The 20311-nt window shown below is 45.7% G+C and overlaps 1 protein-coding gene across 1 annotated transcript; it reads right to left on the bottom strand.

Annotated features, from left to right (window-relative positions):
• Positions 1-8170: 8170 nt before the first annotated feature.
• LOC139162898 (zinc finger protein 678-like) lies at positions 8171-19398 on the bottom strand. The gene is made up of 6 exons (XM_070743800.1): positions 19327-19398; positions 18345-18880; positions 17998-18112; positions 17710-17777; positions 15263-15392; positions 8171-10493 (listed from the first exon to the last, which is right to left on the bottom strand). Exons 2-6 carry the CDS (start codon positions 18723-18725, stop codon positions 8881-8883), a joined length of 2307 nt encoding a protein of 768 aa, XP_070599901.1. The 5' UTR covers positions 18726-18880; positions 19327-19398; the 3' UTR covers positions 8171-8880.
• Positions 19399-20311: the final 913 nt, after the last annotated feature.

Here is a 20311-nt window from a genome sequence, read left to right as displayed (position 1 = left end):
GAGGGAGGGGGTGGCGGCATGAGGGCAGGCAGCTGCTGACTCCACGGACCAGTGCAACATGCCCCGCGGCCCGGTACTGGTCCGCGGCCGGGTGGTTGGGGACCCCTGCATTAAACAATACAGATTAAACTCTGTTTTGCTCCCAATAGTGTTTTATTTGCATGTTGACTTTTGTTTTTACTATATCATTTTTAAGTTGTTTAGGAGTCTAGTGGTCCACTTCAGGTAATTAGTTTTGCAGCAATTCTTCTCAGCCTCAAGAAGCTCATTATCTACAATAGACCTCTCCCCTTTTCTAAGATATCTGTAAGGGGCATGCATAAGTGCACCTTTGTGCCGACTGTTCCTGTCCTAATGTCAACCTTCGCTATGCTGCTGCATTCTTTCGCTTGGTTGTCATAGAGACGGGGAGGGGTAGAGATTGTTGGGTTTAACTACTCTACTACATGCTTGCACTGTCTTGTAAACACATCTCTAATGGTCAGGTCGCAATTAACTGACCAGTGTGTCACCTTTTGATGACCAAAAGGGGCAGATACTCTGCCGGCTATATAAACCTCTGCAGAGTAGATGCTTCCTTCTTCTCTTCTTCCTCTTCTACCTTCTTCTTCTGAACTCCTGTGTGCTCCATTGTCCTCAGCTGAGGACACATGTGTGAGATGAAATCCAAAGCCATCCTCACACATGGGACCATCCAGAAGTTCTTAATATGGACTGGAATATAAACTTATCTGCCTGCAATCTATCAATTGCATGAATCAACATAATTGTAAGTAAAGATTGTATTTTTCATCATAGAAACATAGAAACATAGAAGTCTGACGGCAGAAAAAGACCTCATGGTCCATCTAGTCTGCCCTTATACTATTTTCTGTATTTTATCTTAGGATGGATATATGTTTATCCCAGGCATGTTTAAATTCAGTTACTGTGGATTTATCTACCACATCTGCTGGAAGTTTGTTCCAAGGATCTACTACTCTTTCAGTAAAATAATATTTTCTCATGTTGCTTTTGATCTTTTCCCCCAACTAACTTCAGATTGTGTCCCCTTGTTCTTGTGTTCACTTTCCTATTAAAAACACTTCCCTCCTGGACCTTATTTAACCCTTTAATATATTTAAATGTTTCGATCATGTCCCCCCTTTTCCTTCTGTCCTCCAGACTATACAGATTGAGTTCATTAAGTCTTTCCTGATACGTTTTATGCTTAAGACCTTCCACCATTCTTGTAGCCCGTCTTTGGACCCGTTCAATTTTGTCAATATCTTTTTGTAGGTGAGGTCTCCAGAACTGAACACAGTATTCCAAATGTGGTCTCACCAGCATTCTATATAGTGGGATCATAATCTCCCTCTTCCTGCTTGTTATACCTCTAGCTATGCAGCCAAGCATCCTACTTGCTTTCCCTACCGCCTGACTGCACTGTTCACCCATTTTGAGACTGTCAGAAATCACTACCCCTAAATCCTTTTCTTTTGAAGTATTTGCCAACACTGAACTGCCAATACAATACTCAGATTGAGGATTCCTTTTCCCCAAGTGCATTATTTTACATTTGGAAACATTAAACTGCAGTTTCCATTGCTTAGACCATTTATCTAGTAAAGCTAAATCATTTACCATATTACAGACGCCTCCAGGAATATCAACCCTATTGCACACTTTAGAGTCATCGGCAAATAGGCAAACCTTCCCTACCAAACCTTCCCCTATGTCACTCACAAATATATTAAAAAGAATAGGACCCAGAACAGATCCTTGTGGCACACCGCTTGTAACCTGACTCTGCTCAGAATACTCGCCATTAACAATAACTCTCTGATGTCTACGCTTCAGCCCGCTGCAAATCCATTGAACTATCCAGGGATTAAGTCCAATCTTCACTAATTTATCTATCAGCTCTTTATGTGGAACCGTATCAAAGGCTTTGCTGAAGTCCAGGTAGGCAATATCCACGGCACCACCTTCATCCAACACCTTTGTGACATAGTCAAAGAAATCAATGAGATTAGTCTGACATGATTTGCCTTCAGTAAAGCCATGCTGATTTGGGTCTAATAAGTTATTGTTTTTTAGGTGCTGATTTATCCTCTTTTTGAGTAGAGTCTCCATCATTTTAACTACAACTGATGTCAAGCTAACTGGCCTGTAGTTACCAGCTTCTTCTCTACTGCCCTTCTTGTGAATAGGCACAACACTGGCCATTCTCCAATCCTCAGGAACTTCTCCTGTTAACAAGGATTGGTTAAACAAATCAGTCAGGGGGGTAGCAATGACAGATCTGAGTTCTTTAAGAACTCTGGGGTGAATGCCATCTGGACCCATTGCCTTATTTATCTTTAATCGTTCAAGTTCTTCTAAGACATCGGCTTCTAAGATCACTCGAGCTGAATCATCTTTATGAAGAAGTGGTCATTCATTGCTAACAAATGGGATTCTTACCCATGTTTTGAATTTCTGGCCATGCTAACACCACTGCAAATTAAGCCAGCTGAACTCTGCTAATACAAATAATATTAATAAAAATCAAAATACCCAACAGAGATCGGGGGGGGATTGGGAAGTTTGCAGGAGGAGAGTAAGTTTCAATTTCCCAGGTGCCAGGTGTTCTGTTGGGCTCTCTGGTAGAATCCTCCCAAAAATTCACAGGTACAAATTTCAGACACACACACGTTTGAAAATTCAAAACAATGTTCTTTATAATGAAAATTCACTTAAACCAAGCCCTCTTTTGGTATAGCAAAGAGCCCTTGTCTCCAAACAAACTGGTAATTGGTACAAGTCCCTTATCAGTTCTGTGATACTTAGCTTGCAGCTGTGAGGCAATTCACAGTCCTTCTTCTTTCACAAAGTGAAACACACTTTGCTCTGGTTTAGTTTCAAAGCGGGGGAAAATCAGCACACAAAAGGTCAAAGTCAGTAAAGCAGGCACAAAACACAACGATCAGATAATCCTCCACAATGGCCAAACCCACAGGCTGCTCTTTATAGCAGCCTCACTAATCACCACAGCCCCACCCAACCACAGGTGGCCTCATTTTCTTTGATAATAATCTCTCAGTTGTTGCTGCCTATGCATCGCTCTCCGCATGCGTGGCTGTATCATTAACTCTTGTTCCAAATCCAAGGAGGAGCTAGATAATTGATCTCCTTCTGAGCTGTCTGCCACACTCTCCTCCTGCTCCCTGTTACTCATGTCTTCTTGGTCAGAGGAGCCTTCATCATCAGATTCCACCGGGGGCAAAACAGGCCTGCAGCATGTGGATGTCTCCCCCACATCCACAGTCCTTGGGGCAGGAGCAGGGCCAGAGCTAACCACAACACCAGGCGGAGACCGTTAGATGGAAAATTCCTGAAGAGTCCGGGAGGAGCAACTTGTGCCACCTGATGCATCTGGACAATGGAGATTGGGCGGATGCCCAACAGGGAGGTGAAAAGGGGTTTTTGATATGTGTGTAATGCGCCATTTTCCTTCAGACTTTGCTTTTCTTTCGATGCTTCAAATTCTGATTTTGATAAGTTCACTTTTGAACTTTATAAAAGGACTCTGAGTTTTATTTGTCTGAATTCTGACTGGCAACCTTGACACCTAATGTCTTTTTTTAAATCGACATCTTATTTCTCCCATTGTCTCCCGCCCACTCCCTCCCTCTTTCTTTCTACTCTCTGTCTCTCCTTTCCACTACAGGTAGTCCCCGACTTACAATGGGGATCCGTTCCCACAGCCCGTCGTAACCCGAGTTTGGTGTAAGTCGGAATATTCCGATTTACACGAATATTCTGATTTACACGGCGGCGGCTTCTTCGAGGAACCAACAGCCGGCGAAGCCTCCTGCTGAACGTTTGGGCGAGGGGATCTCCGTGGTTGGCGGCCTCGGAGGCTACAGCAGTGCAGCACCGAGAAGGACCAGCTTCAAGGGACCAACAGCCGGTTCTTCTTGGCGCTGCATTGCTGTAGCCTCGGAGGCTGCCCACCGCGGAGATCCCCTCGTGCGGAGGCAGCGGCAACAGCCTCGGAGGCTGCAGCAACACAGCGCCAAGAAGGACCGGCTGTTGGTCCCTTGAAGCCGCCTCCGCCTCCATTCGGGCAAGGGGATCTCCATGGCGTCTCCGAAGCCGCCACCCACTGCGGAGATCCCTTCGCCCGGAGGCGGTGGCAGCAGCGGTGGCTTCAAAACTGTCCCCGTGTTGTTGTAACGATGAAACGTCATACATCGGGGACGACTACCTGTATTTATTTATTGGATTTGTATGTCACCCATCTCAATACTTTTATTAAAGGAATGTGCTAGAACAAATGGGGGTGGAAAATGGACCTCCATGCAGCCCGGTTTTGGCCTCCCTGGTCTTTAGTTGCACTTTGCCCACCAAAATAGTGCAGAGTGTCCTGTAGACCTCCATGTAGTACATTTTTGGCATCCCTAGACCATCAGAAGATGAATGGGTACCAGAGTGGTTGGGGCAATGGTGGGACAGCTTTGTGGTCCCTCATGGGCCTGATTAATGACTTCAGTGGGCTACATCTGGCCCATAAGCCATAGTTTGAGGACCCCTGCCATAAGGAGAATGGGGTTATAGGCTGAACTAGAAAATGCAACTCATAAGCTCTTTGTCCTCATTTTGTCGTGACACTTCCTTGCCTTCCCTCATGTTGTCAACCTCTGGACTCACACAATCTTACCAATATATATTCTAAGTGTCTGCAGAACTGGTTACAGTGTTCCAAATAGGATCTGACTAAAGCCCTATATAGTGTGACACTTCCTCCTTTTTCTTGATAGTGATACATCTGGTGAAGCAATCCAGAATTTTGTTTCCTTCACAGCAGCCTGGTCACAATGCTTACTCATTTTGCAGTTACCATTTTTTAAGTGCCATTGGTAACTTTCCTGTTGTGGGAAAAAAGTGCTCCTTGAACTCAGAATACTTCTGGAAATATGCATACACTTGTGTCTCTTCCGAGATTTGTCAACATAGGGAATGTTAAGGGAAACATAGAAGACTGACGGCAGAAAAAGACTTCATGGTCCATCTAGTCTGCCCTTATACTATTTCCTGTATTTTAACTTAGGATGGATATATGTTTATCCCAGGCATGTTTAAATTCAGTTACTGTGGATTTACCAACCACGTCTGCTGGAAGTTTGTTCCAAGGATCTACTACTCTTTCAGTCAAATAATATTTTCTCATGTTGCTTTTGATCTTTCCCCCAACTAACTTCAGATTGTGTCCCCTTGTTCTTGTGTTCACTTTCCTATTAAAAACACTTCCCTCCTGGACCTTATTTAACCCTTTGACATATTTAAATTTTTCGATCATGTCCCCCCTTTCCCTTCTGTCCTCCAGACTATACAGATTGAGTTCATTAAGTCTTTCCTGATACGTTTTATACTTAACACCTTCCACCATTTTTGTAGCCCGTCTTTGGACCCGTTCAATTTTGTCAATATCTTTTTGTAGGTGAGGTCTCCAGAACTGAACACAGTATTCCAAATGTGGTCTCACCAGCACTCTATATAGCAGAATCATAATCTCCCTCTTCCTGCTTGTTATACCTCTAGCTATGCAGCCAAGCATCCTACTTGCTTTTCCTACTGCCCGACCACACTGCTCACCCATTTTGAGACTGTCAGAAATCACTACCCCTAAATCCTTTTCTTCTGAAGTTTTTGCTAACACAGAACTGCCAATACAATACTCAGATGGAGGATTCCTTTTCCCAAGTGCATTATTTTACATTTGGAAACATTAAACTGCAGTTTCCATTGCTTTGACCATTTATCTAGTAAAGCTAAATCATTTACCATATTACAGACGCCTCCAGGAATATCAACCCTATTGCACACTTTACAGGATTGTTTCCCAACATTTTTTGAGCCGCGGCACATTATTCATATTTTCAAAATCCTGGGGAATATGGAGGGGGGGGGGAAAAAAAGTCTGGACAAAAAAAAATCTCTCTTCCTCCCTTTCGCTCTATTTCTTCCTCCCTCTTTCTCTTTCTTCCTTCCTTCCCTTTTCTCTCTCCATCCCTTTCTTCCTCTTTTTTGCTCTTTCTCTCTCCCTCCTTTCCTCCCTCTGTCTTTCTCTCCCTCCTTCCCCCTCTTGCTCTGTCTCTTGCTTTTTTTCTCTTGCTCTCTGTCTCTCTCTTTCTCTGTCTCTTGCTATCTCTCTCTCTCTGCCTCTCTTGCTATCTCTCTCTCTCTGCCTCTCTTGCTATGTCTCTCTTTCTTTCTCTCTGCCTCTCTTGCTATCTTTCTTTCTCTCTCTCTCTGCCTCTCTTGCTATGTCTCTTTTTCTGTCTCTTGCTATCTTTCTTTCACTCTCTCTGCCTCTCTTGCTATGTCTCTCTCTCTCTCATGTTCTTTCTCTCTCTCTCTCTCTTGCTATCTTTCTCTTGCTGTCTCTCTTTCTCTCTCTTGCTATCTCTTTCTTTCTCTCTCTGCCACTCTTGCTATGTCTCTTTCTCCCTCTCTCTCTGTCTCTCTTGCTATGTCTCTTTCTTTCTCTGCCTCTCTTGCTATGTCTCTCTTTCTTTCTTTCTCTCTCTCTCTTTCTACCAAGCCGACAACAGCGGCATCAGGCAGTAGCCAAGGGTGGCGGCAGAGTGGCTGACTGCGAGTGGGAGCCCTGACGGCGGCAGCTGGACGCTGTATATGCTGACGCTGCATTGGGCATGGGCGTGGAGCTGGCACCTCCGGCCCAGCCAGCGAGCCTGTGCCAGTCCCGCAGCACCAGCATGTACGTCTCCAGCAGCATGTCCAACCGCCACCATCGATGCCTCCACCCTGGAGCTCCCTCTCGTCGCCGCCATCTCCTCGCGACTGCCTGGGGCCGCTGCAGATGGCACCCTCCCGCTCCCACCGCCAGTGCCCTCCCACCGGGCCCCAAAGGACACTTGCTGCCGACACCAGGGAAGCTCCAGCTGGGCGGGGCGCAGCCGGTGCCTCTTACCTGGAGCTCCTACTCGCAGCTGTCCCCCGGCTCCTGCCTGATGCCGCTGTTTCCGGCGCTCTACTGCTTGTCCCCAAAGAAGGAAGGCGGGAAAAAGGAGGTGCGAAGAATGAAGCTCTCCTTTTTCCTGCCTTCCTTCTTTGGGGCCCAGCAGGAGAGCGCCGGAAACAACGGCATTGGGCAGGAGCCGGGGGACAGCTGCAAGTGGGAGCTCCAGGTCGGAGGCACCGGCAGCGCCCCACCCAGCTGGAGCTTCCCTAGGAGCTTCACGGCACACCTGACCGTGTGCCGTGGCACACCTGTTGGGAAACGCTGCTTTAGAGTATTATATCTATATGGTCAAAAGTGAAAGTAAAATTGAATAATTCCCACATTTTGGACATAAGTAAAGAATAGATACTGCCCATCCCCTCATGTCACAGGTCATGTTAGCCAAGCAAGCAGAATTTCTCAGCACTCCCTCTGATTTGGCCTTGGTTCTCAGGAGCGTTTTCATTGTTATGTCTAGCACATTGGAGGAAAACATTCTACATTCCATAAATCCCCCCCGCACCCCTTTTAAGTAGGGCAACTAAGAAACAAAGTAATTAAAGTATGGCTTCAGCCAGAATTATTCTGAGAGTTGACGCTACTTTCTTCAATACTCCCTGTGTGGATGAAGGTTGGAACAGACAAAGCTATTTCCACAATGCTAGAACTATTCTGTGTTTTAATAAATGAGTTCAAATAGCACTTGTGTTTACAGAACTATGTGAAAAATATTACCATGCAGCACTGAAAAAATGATAACTGCAAAAAAGTAGAACAGTGTGTCTAGGCAACTGTGAAGACAAATAACATTCTGGGATGCAAAACCAGACAAATAAGATGACCTCTTTGAGCAAACGTCTTTACACATTCCATGCATTTATACAGCTTCTCCATTGTGTGAATCTTTTTATAAGAAATAACATGATATCTTTCAGCAAAGGTCTTTCCACACTCCGTGCATTTAAATGGCTTTTTCCCTGTGTGGATCCTTTGTCGATTCTTAGAGGACTATTATGAGCAAAGATCTTTCCACACCTCATGCATTTAAATAGCTATTCCCCTGTGTGGATCCTTTTGTGTATTCTTAGAGGACTGTTATGAGCAAAGATCTTTCCACACTCTGTTCTGTCTGGGTGCCCCCAGACTTCAACACCAACTGGAAAAAGCAGCCAGACACGCTGGTAAAAGCAAAAGCACTTTATAGTTTGAAAAATAAACACAGAGAAAAACCTGTTCTTCCCAACAGGCAGGCTATGAGACTTCACAGCAGAGTCCTGATGGCCAGACAATACAGCAGACTTCTTGCTGGCACACCCACCACTGTAGAGAATAAGACCCACACCTTTCCCCCCCAAGGTTTCAGTATTCAAAGTCACAAACCAGAATTCCAAGACACCAAAGATCACAGCCAGGTCCCAGGACTCCCAAAGATAATACTCCACAAGCCAGGAAGGGTGGGTCTGCCTTTTCAGCCTTTCCAGAGAGCACCACACCCAAACCCAGCTGTTGCCTCTTTAGTGCTGAAAGTACCTGGCTAATTGTCCCCTTCGTTATGTTGCTCTTCTCTGCCGGAGATCGATGATTGCTTGTGCATTTTCATCTAAGGAATCCAGGCTGCTTGCTGGGGAGAGCTCCCTCTCGGGGGACTCTGGCTGTCCTCCCTCTCCCTCAGCCTGAGATTCCTCCTCCCCGTCTGCCTGAACCTCCTGTTCCTCATCCTCCCCCTCTGAGCAGGAAGCTGGCAGAGGATCAGCCGTCCCCTGAGGGGCCTCAGACGGAATCACAATACACTCCATGCATTTAAATAGCTATTCCCCTGTGTGGATCCTTTTGTGTATTCTTAGAGGACTGTTATGAGCAAAGATCTTTCCACACTCCATGCATTTAAATAGCTATTCCCCTGTGTGGATCCTTTTGTGTATTCTTAAGGAACTGTTATGAGCAAAGTTCTTTCCACACTCCATGCATTTATACTGTTTCTCCGCTGTGTGTATTGTCTTATGCTGAATAAGATTACCTCTTTGAGCAAACGTCTTTCCACATGCCATGCATTTAAATGGCTTCTCCCCTGTGTGGATCCTTTTGTGTCTATTTAGGTGACTGTTATTAGCAAATGTCTTTTCACACTCCATGCATTTATATGGCTTTTCCCCTGTGTGGATCCTCTTATGGCAAATAAGATTACCTCTTTGAGCAAAGGTTTTTCCACACTCCATGCATTTATATGGCTTCTCCCCTGTGTGGATCCTCTTATGGGAAATAAGGTTACATCTTTTGGCAAAGGTATTTCCACACTCTATGCATTTAAATGGTTTCTCCCCTGTGTGGATCCTTTTATGTTCTATTAGGGCATTGATACGAGCAAAGGTCTTTCCACACTCCGTGCATTTAAATGGCCTCTCCCCTGTGTGGATCCTCTTATGGGAAATAAGATGATCTCTAAGAGCAAAGGTCTTTGCACACTCCATGCATTTATATGGTTTCTCCCCTGTGTGGCTCCTTTTATGGGAAATAAGATTTCCTTTTTGAGTAAAGGTCTTTCCACACACTACACATTTAAATGGTTTCTCCCCAGTGTGGATCCTTTTATGGGAAATAAGGTATCCACTTTGAGCAAAGGTCTTTTCACACACCATGCATTTAAATGGCTTCTCCCCTGTGTGGATCCTTTTATGGGAAGTAAGATCATTGCTATGAGCAAAGGTCTTTCCACACTCCATGCATTTATACGGCTTCTCCCCTGTGTGAGTTCTCTTATGGGAAATAAGATGACCGCTTTGCGCAAAGCTCTTTCCACACTCCATGCATTTATATGGCTTCTCTCCTGTATGAATCCTCTTATGGGAAATAAGATGGTATCTTTGAGCAAAGGTCTTTCCACATTCCATGCATTTATATGACTTCTCCCCAATTTGGATCTTCTCATGGCAAATAAGATTGCCTCTTGGATCAAGGGTCTTTCCACACTTCATGTATTTAAATGGCTTTTCCACTGAGTGGATCCTTTTATAGGAAATAAGATTACTACATCTTCTGAACCTATTGCCAGACTCTCTGCATTTGTAGACCTTCTCTCCAGTGTGAATCACTTCATGGGAAGTAAGTTGCCTGATTGTTCTAAAACATGTTCCACATTCCAAACATTTGTAAGGCTTCTCTTTTGTGTCAATCACTTTTTGCGATATAAGGAACTTATTTTGTCCATTGTGTCTCTTTATGGCATCTTCTCCTTTGTTTTGGCTTAAATAGTGTTCTTTTAATTGTAATTTAGCTTTCATTACCTTCACACTTTTCCCAATATCTTTTTTCCTTGTTTTCTCCTGTTGGGCAAGAATGTCTTGCATCAGAGCACCGGTGGAATTTGAACTTTCCTGATTCCAATCATTTGACTGGATTCTCACATGGCTTTCAAATTCCAGTTGAATACCAAACTTCTCCATTCCATCTTTAGCATTGGTCACTTTGAACAGTTCCCAGGAATCTTGATTCTCCTGCCCATTATTACCTTCAAAGCAAAAGAGAAATGAACATGACAAAAAGGTTACAAAAATGTACAAAGTCGAATTGAATTGCCTTCTGAATTTTTCTGACATTCCATTAGGTTGTTTGCATCCTTACAATAGTGTAATATAGACATGATGATTTCTATATTCATGAGTCCTGAAAGCTTTGAAAACATCTAGAAAACATCTACAGTGGTACCTCATGATACGAACGCCTCGTCTTACGAACAACCAGAGATACAAACCCGGGGTTCAGAAAATTTTTGCCTCTTCTTACGAACTTGTTTCTTCTTATGAACCCGCCGCCGCCACCGCCGAGAAGCCCTGCCGCCCGGCTGTTGCTTTGTGAAACAGCCGGGGGGCTTCCCAGCGTCCTCCTGAACCCAAACGCCAAACCCGAACTTCCGAGTTCGGCGTTTGGGAGGCCTCCGAGGAGCCCCCCGGCTGTTTTAAAAGGTGACAGCCGGGTGGCGGGGCTTCCCAGGGGCCTCCCGAACGCTGAACCCGGAAGTTTGGCAAAAGTTCGGGTTCGGGAGGCCGCTGGAAAGCCCTGCCGCCTGGCTGTCACCTTTTAAAACAGCCGGGGGGCTTCTCGGAGGCCTCCTGAACGCCAAACCCGGAAGTTCGGGTTTGTCGTTCGGGTTCAGGAGGACGCTGGGAAGCCCCCCGGCTGTTTCAAAAGGTGACAGCCGGGCGGCGGTGTTTTTTTGCGGGGGGGGGGTGTTCGTTGCATGGATTAATGGATTTTACATTGTTTCCTATGGGAAACAATGTTTCGTCTTACCAACTTTTCGTCTTATGAACTTCCCCCTGGAACCAATTAGGTTCATAAGATGAGGTATATACTGTACTTCTTTACAATTATATATACAACTTTTTCTGGAGGGGAGGCTGCATGTCAAGCCGGTGCAGAAGTTGATGATAAAATAACAGCTTGCCACATTATCTATAGAAGGCCTGATGTTTATGGGAACTTGAGAGAGCTGATTTTTATGAGACACAGAGTTAATGGCCTTCCATGCTTGCTTGAGGCCACTCTTGTGGTGTTTCATCCCCCGGAGTTCCTCAGTAAACCAAGGAGATCTCCTGGGTCTACCACCTCAGAGAGCCGCAAAGGTATAATCCTGTCCAGAGCCCTCAATGCGGCCTTATTTCATGCTTTCACCAGTGACTTGGCCGGACTATGGACAAACGAGTCGAGAATTTCCCCCAGCTTCCTATGAAATCCATCCACGTCCACTAGACACCTGGGGTGGAACCACCTAATCAATTCCGCCTCCCTGCGGTGAGAGATTGGTCGGTCAAATTCCAGTCTCAGCAGGGAGTGATCTGACCATGACAAGGGTGTGGGGACTATACCCCTTACAACCAGATCATTTTTCCACTGCCCCGAGAGAAGCACCAAGTCGAGTGTATGTCCCACTCTGAGTCAGACCCTGACATGGTTACCATGGAAGCCATGAACTCCTGTGCCGCATCTGAGGTTTCGCTTAGTGATGGCAGATTAAACTCCCCCAGGACCACAAGCTTGGGGAAGTCCACCGCCGGCCCAGCTACCACCTCAATAAGCGCAGGCAGGGCTGTTGTAACATATCTGGGAGGCAGGAATGTTAACAGCAAGACCACGGCTTACAACATGTTAGCAATAGCACTTTTTAACAGAGCCAGCATATTGCCCCCATAATCCAGGTCCTCACTTTACCCACCTTGGAAGGATGGGAGGCTGAGTCAACCTTGAGCTGGTGATGAGATTTGAACCGCTGACCTTCAGATCTACAGTAAGCTTCAGTGGCCTGCAGTACAGCACTTAACCTGCTGCGCCACCTCAGCTTCTTATATAATATCTAAAACTGACCCCATGATAAAACCCATTTATTATTAAAAAAAGACATAATCATATTCATACACTCACAGTCACATGCCTATGTAGTTTCATGTATGATATGTTTGTGTGTATGCTTTTAAAATAATAGGGCTTTTAGACTTTTAATGTTAAATTTTTATTTTAGACTTTTAATCCATATTCTGTTAAAATTCTATGCTCAGTGTATGTCAAAGGTCTCATAGCCTAGCTATACCGAGACATACCAATACTCCGCGTGCCACCTGTGGCACCCATGCCATAAATTTACTATCACTGATATATATCCTTCTTGTTTGAAAAAATAAAGAGAGTTTTATTTCAAAGAAGTTATTTTTTGAGACTTGGAAAATTACCGGAGACCCGAGATTAGAACAAGTAGTAGCAGCCTGAGACCAGGGCCCTGACTATGTCTGATACCAGCTACACAGGATGAGAGGGGCCAGAACAAGGAATCCCTTTCAAGCAGCGAGTCCTCATTCCCTGAGAGCAGCCTACCCCTTAGCTCCTGCCGTACCTGCCCTTACCAGTAACAACCGTGATGCCCTGGCTCTCCACCGCATCCAAAGTCACTCCCCCACCCTCTCTATCTCTGGGCAGGCATGCCATTCCATACATACCTGTCCAAGGGTTATAGCTGGATCCCCACCCACTGCCGTTGACACATACGGTAGGCAGGTCACCAGACTTCACTCCCGGATTCCTCATTCTATCTAACCAATCATCTCCTCCCTTGCTTACTAATACCATGCACACCAGCACTTTAGTGCAAGATCACACAAGACCAGAAGTGAAAGATCTCATACTAATGATCTGGCACTGCAGTTCTTTAGGCCTGTACACTAGGACATTGTTTCCCAACCGTTTTTGAGCCGCGGCACATTATTCACATCTACAAAATCCTGGGGAACATTGAGCGGGGGTGGGGTGGGGTGGCTAAAAAAAGTTTAGACAAAAAAAAATCTCTCTTCCTCCCTTTCGCTCTATTTCTCTCTCTCTCTCCCTCTTTCGCTCTCTTCCTTCCTCTTTCTTTCCCTCTCTCCATCCCTCTTTGTTTCTCCCTTCCTTCCTCTCTTTTTTGCTCTCTCTCTCTCCCTCCTTCCCACCCTCTGTCTTCCCTCACCCTCCTTCCCCCCTTTCTCTCTGCTTTCTCTCTCTCTCTCTCCCCACTTTCTCTCTCTCCCTCTCTTGCTATCTCTTTCTCTCTCTTGCTATCTCTCTTTCTTTCTCGTACACCACGCCGCAGCAGCGGCATTGGGCAATAGCCGTGGGGCGGCAGCAGGGTGGTCAGCTGTGAGGCGGAGCCATGGAACGGAGGCACCGACGGCGGCGACTGGACGTGTTGCTAGACGCCGTACATGCTGGCGTTGCGCTGGGCATGGACGTGGGGCTGGAGCCTTCGTCCCAGCCCAGGCAGCAGGCAAGTGCCAGCCACGCAATGCCAGCATGTACGGCGTACAGCAACATGTCCAGCCGCCGCCATCGGTGCCTCTGTCCTGGAGTTCTGGCTCGCAGCCGCCCACCCTGCCGCCGCCCAGCGGCTACTGTCCCGTGCCACTGCTGCCGCCGCCCTCCCGCTGGGCCCCAAAGCTCACCTGCTGCCGCCGCCAGGGAAGCTCCAACCAGACGTGGCACTGCAGCTGCTGGAAAACTTGGAAGGCACAAAGAAGGAAGCTCAGCTTCCGGTCTCACAACTTTTTGCTCTTCGCACTCTCAGCAAAAAGTTGCGAGACCAGAAACTGAGCTTCCTTCTTCGCGGCACACCTGACCATGTCTCACGGCACACTGGTTGGGAAACCCTGCACTAGGATGCTCTGTGTCACACTGCATAAGGACTTTGTTCTTGAATTGGATTGGGAGGATGCTCTTCTATGTCCTGAGCATGAAAACTCTGTTCTCACACAATTTAGGGAGGTTTAAGAGAACAAATGACGACACAGTCTTCTCACATGATCTCCAGAGATAACATAAAAGCACACCCCATTCTTCTCACCCTCCACAGATAAGTTCAAATAGAAATGGAAATATACAAATAAGAAATGGCACAGAAAGCATTTTAACTCTTAAATTGACTCTTTCCTTCCTAGTGGTAACAGAAAGCCAGATCCTTTCCACTTCTCTTCCAGGAGACTTATCTGATTAATGATTTTTTAAATAAAAAGTAATTATAATCTGTTGTGGTTAGCTCTGGCCCAGCTCCTGCCCCAAGGACTGTGGATGTGGGGGAGACATCCACATGCTGCAGGCCTGTTTTGCCCCTGGTGGAATCTGCTGATGAAGGCTCCTCTGACCAAGAAGACATGAGTGACAGGGAGGAGGAGAGTGTGGCAGACAGCTCAGAAGGAGATCAATTATCTAGCTCCTCCTTGGATTCAGAACAAGAGTTAATGATACAGCCATGCATGTGGAGAGTGATGCATAGGCAACAACAACTGAGGCCACCTGTGGTTGGGTGGGGCTATGGTAATTAGTGAGGCTGCTATAAATAGCAGCCTGTGGGTTTGGCCATTGTGGAAGATTATCTGATCGTTGTGTTTCGTGACTGCTTTACTCTGACTTGGACCTTTTGTGTGATTTCCCCCCGCTTTGAAACTAAACCAGGGCAAAGTATGTTTCACTTTGTGAAAGAAGGACTGTGAATTGCCTCACAGCTGCAAGCTAAGTATCACAGAACTGATAAGGGACTTGTACCAATTACCACTTTGTTTGGAGACGAATGCTGTTTGCTATACCAAAAGAGGGCTTAGGTTAAGTGAATTTTCATTATAAAGAACATTGTTTTGAATTTTCAAACGTGTGTGTGTGTCTGAAATTTGTACCTGTGAATTTTCAGGAGGAGTCTACCAGAGAGCCCGACAGAACATAATCTATCTTCTGGAACTCTCTGATTAGGGATAAGAAAACACTTACCAAGAGAGACCACGTTCTTATGGTTTTCAAGCATGACTTCCGAATGCAGCGCTTTTTGGTCGGGATCCAGCTGAGACCATTCCTCCTCAGAAAAATACACAGCCACCTCCTCGAAGGACACAAGATTTCCCTGAACATGGGAACAAGAACAGAACAGGAGGATTCGCAAGATCTGCTCAACTTCATTAAGGGTTTAGACAAGAGGACAGAACTACATCAGCACAAATGAGAATAAAAATGGTTACTAACATTGGAAGCATTTTGTGGGATGGGAAACATTGAGCTCATCAATACTTCCAAAGTCATCGTATCAGACGAGCTCTCCTTGAGGTTTGGACGCAAGTTAAATTACAGAATTACATGAAAATCCTGGCTTGCCTCTCAATGTTGGAAGTGCTGGTACATCCCAATTTCATTAATCTGGGGAAAGTTTACACTACATATAAAGATACATTAAATGAAAGCAGGAAATTAATATCTAGAAATGAACTACAAGTAGGGGGAGTAGAATTGGAGTGATGGGCTTACAAATACAATCATGCAATATTAAAGAGAGAAAGGAATGGAGTATCCAGAAATAATTAACAACGCTAAATACGTTATTTCCCACATTCAAGGAAAACCTATATAAAATGTTCTATCGGTGGCATCTTCTACTACAACGTTAGCAAAAATGAATCTCCGAGTCTATGGAGAGGGGCGGCATACAAATTTAATAAATAATAATAATAATAATAATAATAATAATAATAATAATCTATCAGCACAGCGTTGGGAAATGTAATATAGCACTAGGATCATTTTATCATATGTTGTGGTCGTGTACTAAGGAACTTTGGCATTAGGTAAACCTATAAAGCCCTTCATGGCATCGGACCAGAATATCTCCGGGACCGCCTTCTGCTGCACAAATCCTAGCAACCAGTTAGGTCCCACAGAGTGGGCCTTCTCCGGGTCCCATCAGCTAAACAATGTTGTTTGGCAGGGCCCAGGGGAAGAGCCTTCTCTGTGGCGGCCCCGGCCCTCTGGAACCAGCTCCCCCCAGAGATCAGAATTGCCCCCACCCTCCTCGCCTTTCGTAAGCTCCTTAAAACCTACCTCTGTTGTCAGGCATGGGGGAATTGAGATATTCCTTCCCCCTAGGCCTATACAATTTATGCATGGTATGTTTGTGTGTATGTTTGGTTTTTAATAAGGGTTTTTAGTAATTTTAAATATTAGATTTGTTATACAGTGTTCCCTCGATTTTCGCGGGGGATGCGTTCCGAGACCGCCCGCGAAAGTCGAATTTCCGCGAAGTAGAGATGCGGAAGTAAATACACTATTTTTGGCTATGAACAGTATCCCAAGCCTTCCCTTAACACTTTACACCCCTAAATTACAATTTCCCATTCCCTTAGCAACCATTTAGATTATTATTCACCATGTTTATTTATTAAAGTTTATTTTTAAAAAAATGTTTTTTAAAGACAGACAAAAGTTTGGCAATGACATATGATGTCATCGGGCAGGAAAAACCATGGTATAGAAGAAAAAACAGTGAAGTATTTTTTAATTAATATTTTTGAAAAACCGTGGTATAGACATTCCGCGAAGTTCGAACCCGTGAAAATCGAGGGAACACTGTATGCTGTTTTTTTATTATTGTTGTTAGCCGCCCCGAGTCTACGGAGAGGGACGGCATACAAATCTAATAAGAAAGAAAGAAGGAAGGAAGGAAGGAAGGAAGGAAGGAAGGAAGGAAGGAAGGAAGGACGTGATTGGAAGAGATGTTAGACCAAAATATAGATTTGAAACCAGAGCTATTACTAATGGAAATTATTAAAAAAAGAATATATTAAAGGAGTGATATACAATGCTCTATGTCATAACTGTAATAAGGTTGGTGTATAGGCAATATTGGAAAAATAGAGATATCCCCTCAGAAGAGACAATAAAGAAACATGGAAACATAGATTGACGCAGCGGTGGGCTACGAGCCGGAATGCTAAATTGCACTCGCCGCCGCGGCTCGTAGGTTCTTGCGGGATTTTGCTGCTGCACCTGTGGAGGTAGCAAAATTGTGCACGGAGCCGCAGGTAAAACCTTGCCGAAACACGGGCACAATTTTGCTACTTCCACAAGTGCAGCAGCCAAATCATGCTGGTCCCGCAAGAACTTAAAGCCGCGATGTTGAGCACAATTTAGCGTTCCAGCTCATAGTCCACCTCTGGACTGACGGCAGAAAAAGATCTCCTGGTCCATCTAGTCTGCCCTTATACTATTTCTTGTAATTTATCTTAGGATGGGTCTATGTTTATCCATATTTAGATGAAGAAAACGATGGTCTGTGCAGAGATGGGAAGACGTACACTAGAACTTAAAAATAAAGGTGAGAGACCACTCTGCAGACATATTTCCCTTCCTGAAGGCGAGAACATAAATCTAATAGCTTTTCCCTTTCTTACTTGATTTACAGGTTCAATTGCAGTTTGATCACCATCATAAAAACCAGAAAATTTCATTCTTTCTTTCTCTGTAAGGAATAAATAATTTGAAAATAATTAACAAAATATTTATTTTATTTATTTATTTTATACAATTTATATGCCGCCTATTTGTACGTGGCAAATCAAGGTGGCTTACAAAATATAAAACCCATATTAAAACAATAAAACAAATAAATGAGGAATTATGTAAAACATTAAAATAATAAAACCACCCCTCGGCCTAGCGACATCACCATCTTCAATTACCTGCTGAGGTGTTCCGACTTTGATCTTCCCAAGGGATCCTCCTGAAAAATAACTCCTGAAGGGGACTTGATGGATTCTTCTTTCCCTCAGGATCTCTGATCTCCACAGTGCAGCACTTCCAAAAGGAGAAAGGAAGAAAGAAGCAGAATATACATCACATGACATAAAGCGGATTCTTATATCAGGAACGGAACCTCAAGGCCTGCAATATCCATCAGTGAGGTTAAGTGAGAAAATAAGGGAACAATGTCCTACAAGAATTGGTGGGACATTGCCAGATATTATCAATGTAAGAGAAGTTTGGGAAAGAGAGGTGAAGTATTCAAACACATTCTCTATTCTCTCACCTGCAACTCAACCTGCTCCTTCTGCTCCTCCGCCTGACTCAGGAGGAAGCCTTCCACCAGGGCCACCGCTTGGGAGCTGGTCTCTGCCCCATACTCCCGCACCCAGCTCTCCATCTCTGGGGGCAGAAGAGCCAGGAACTGCTCCAGAACTACTAGGTCCAGTATCTGGGCTTTCGTGTACTTTTCTGATCTTAGGCATTGCCTGCTAAAGTCATGGAGGTGGCTGCAAAATCCTCGAGGACCTTCAGCCTCCTGAACTTCTGAAGGGAGGATGGTTTCCTCCTCCAGCATCTTCTGCCCAGGTCCTCTCCAGAGCTTCCCAGGCTGATCAGCTGAAGGGCCTTTCCCACTTTCCTGATTTACCAAAGCATGTGTCTCCATTATTTCGCTCTTCTGCAGATAACTCCAAATGGGTCCAAGGACACTTGTGGGTCTCCAGATGGCTTTTCCTTCACAGGACCATTTCTAGGGCTGCAGGACTTATGCTCTCTTTTTCCCACCAAGAAAAGATTTCAAATGGCTTCAAGTTTCTGTATCTGAGATGGAAGAAAAAAATAAATATCAAAAATGAGAATTCAGCCACTGAGCGACCTTCACTCAACCTGCCCGGAGCTCCAAGCGGCTCATCCCAGCGCAGGGCCGCGGTCTCCCGCCCACCGCCACCACCGAGCAGGGCCGTGAAGGAGGCAGCTGGAGCGGCAGCCCAGCTTCTCTCCCCCTCGGGGAACCTGGTGAGAATCCTGCCTCCTCCTCCACCATCTTCTCTCCTCTCCTGCCGGGTCGACCCTCCTCTCCCCCCACTCGGCCTCTTCGCCGGATACGGGGCCAGAAGGGACCCCCCAATCCACGCCGCCTTCCAGGCATCCCCCTGTATGGAGAGGGCGACTTCGGAACATGGGGACCGGGGTGGGAGCCGGAGGAGGCCGGGCGGGGATCTAACCCTCCTCCGCCTCCCTTTGCCCGGGAAGAGCCCCCAACTCACCGGGGCACATCTGGCTCTCTCCCCGCCAGCCTCTCCCACAACCTCTCTGCGTGCGCAGATCCACAGCTGTTAAGGACAGCGAGTGCGGTACCCTAGAGCGGCAAGCGTTTGTGACGTCACCTTCCACCCCGGCCTCCCCTACAAAGACAGCCCTCACATTCACCGACGGGAATTACTTTTTCTTGGCGGAGAGCGCCCCCTGGTAGATTTGCCACCAACAGCCAGGATTGTAGAAAGGGCGGGAAACAGGAGCGCGTCTGAGGGGAAGCGACGAGAATGGCGGGCTTGGGAGTAAGAGGAAAGACCCTTCTCAATGGCTATCTGCCCGACAGAGGCTTTGAAGTTCCAGAGGCAGCAATTTCTCCCTCCTGTCCAGCAACTGTCCCCTGAGATGGAGAAAAATCTCCCTGGAGAATTTGAACTTGACCCCTGGAAGGCTTGGCAGAGATTGTGAGAGGCCCCAAAAGGGTCCAAATCCTGTCAGAAACAGGATCAGTGGCCAGAAGAGAAGTATCAGGAGCCAGCTTGTGACTTGCTGTTGTTGGGTATTCCCGCCTGAAGGGGAGGCAGATGGCACACAGACGCGCGCGCGCGCACACACACACACAGCGCCTCTTCTAAGAAAAGGAAGTTCCCAAAAAAGGTAGATAAAGCTAAATTATGAGGAAGAAAACCATTTTTACATAGGAATTGAGTAAGAAATTCACCTCAAGAATTATGATTAGGAATCTTAAATTCCTTGGAGAATTTAATGCAGGGATGTATCATTGGACCATAAATGAAAAGAGCAAAGAGTTCCTTTTATGAAAAACAAATTGTTCTCCTGGAACCTTTTCCCACATGCACCAGATTGAAATCTGTCATTATTCCATCACGTCATAAGAAGTCTTTGACCAAAAAGGTTCCCAGCATTCATACTGGTTGACTCAGATCTTAATTTGACACAGTGGACCCAAATTGGATTGAAGGCTCCTTGGTGCCCTCT

Source organism: Erythrolamprus reginae, chromosome 2 (genome assembly GCF_031021105.1).
Source record: "Erythrolamprus reginae isolate rEryReg1 chromosome 2, rEryReg1.hap1, whole genome shotgun sequence".
In the NCBI taxonomy this organism is placed as follows: domain Eukaryota; kingdom Metazoa; phylum Chordata; class Lepidosauria; order Squamata; family Dipsadidae; genus Erythrolamprus; species Erythrolamprus reginae.
Note: the sequence above shows the minus strand (reverse complement) of the source record. Positions and strands in the feature narration are given on the sequence as shown.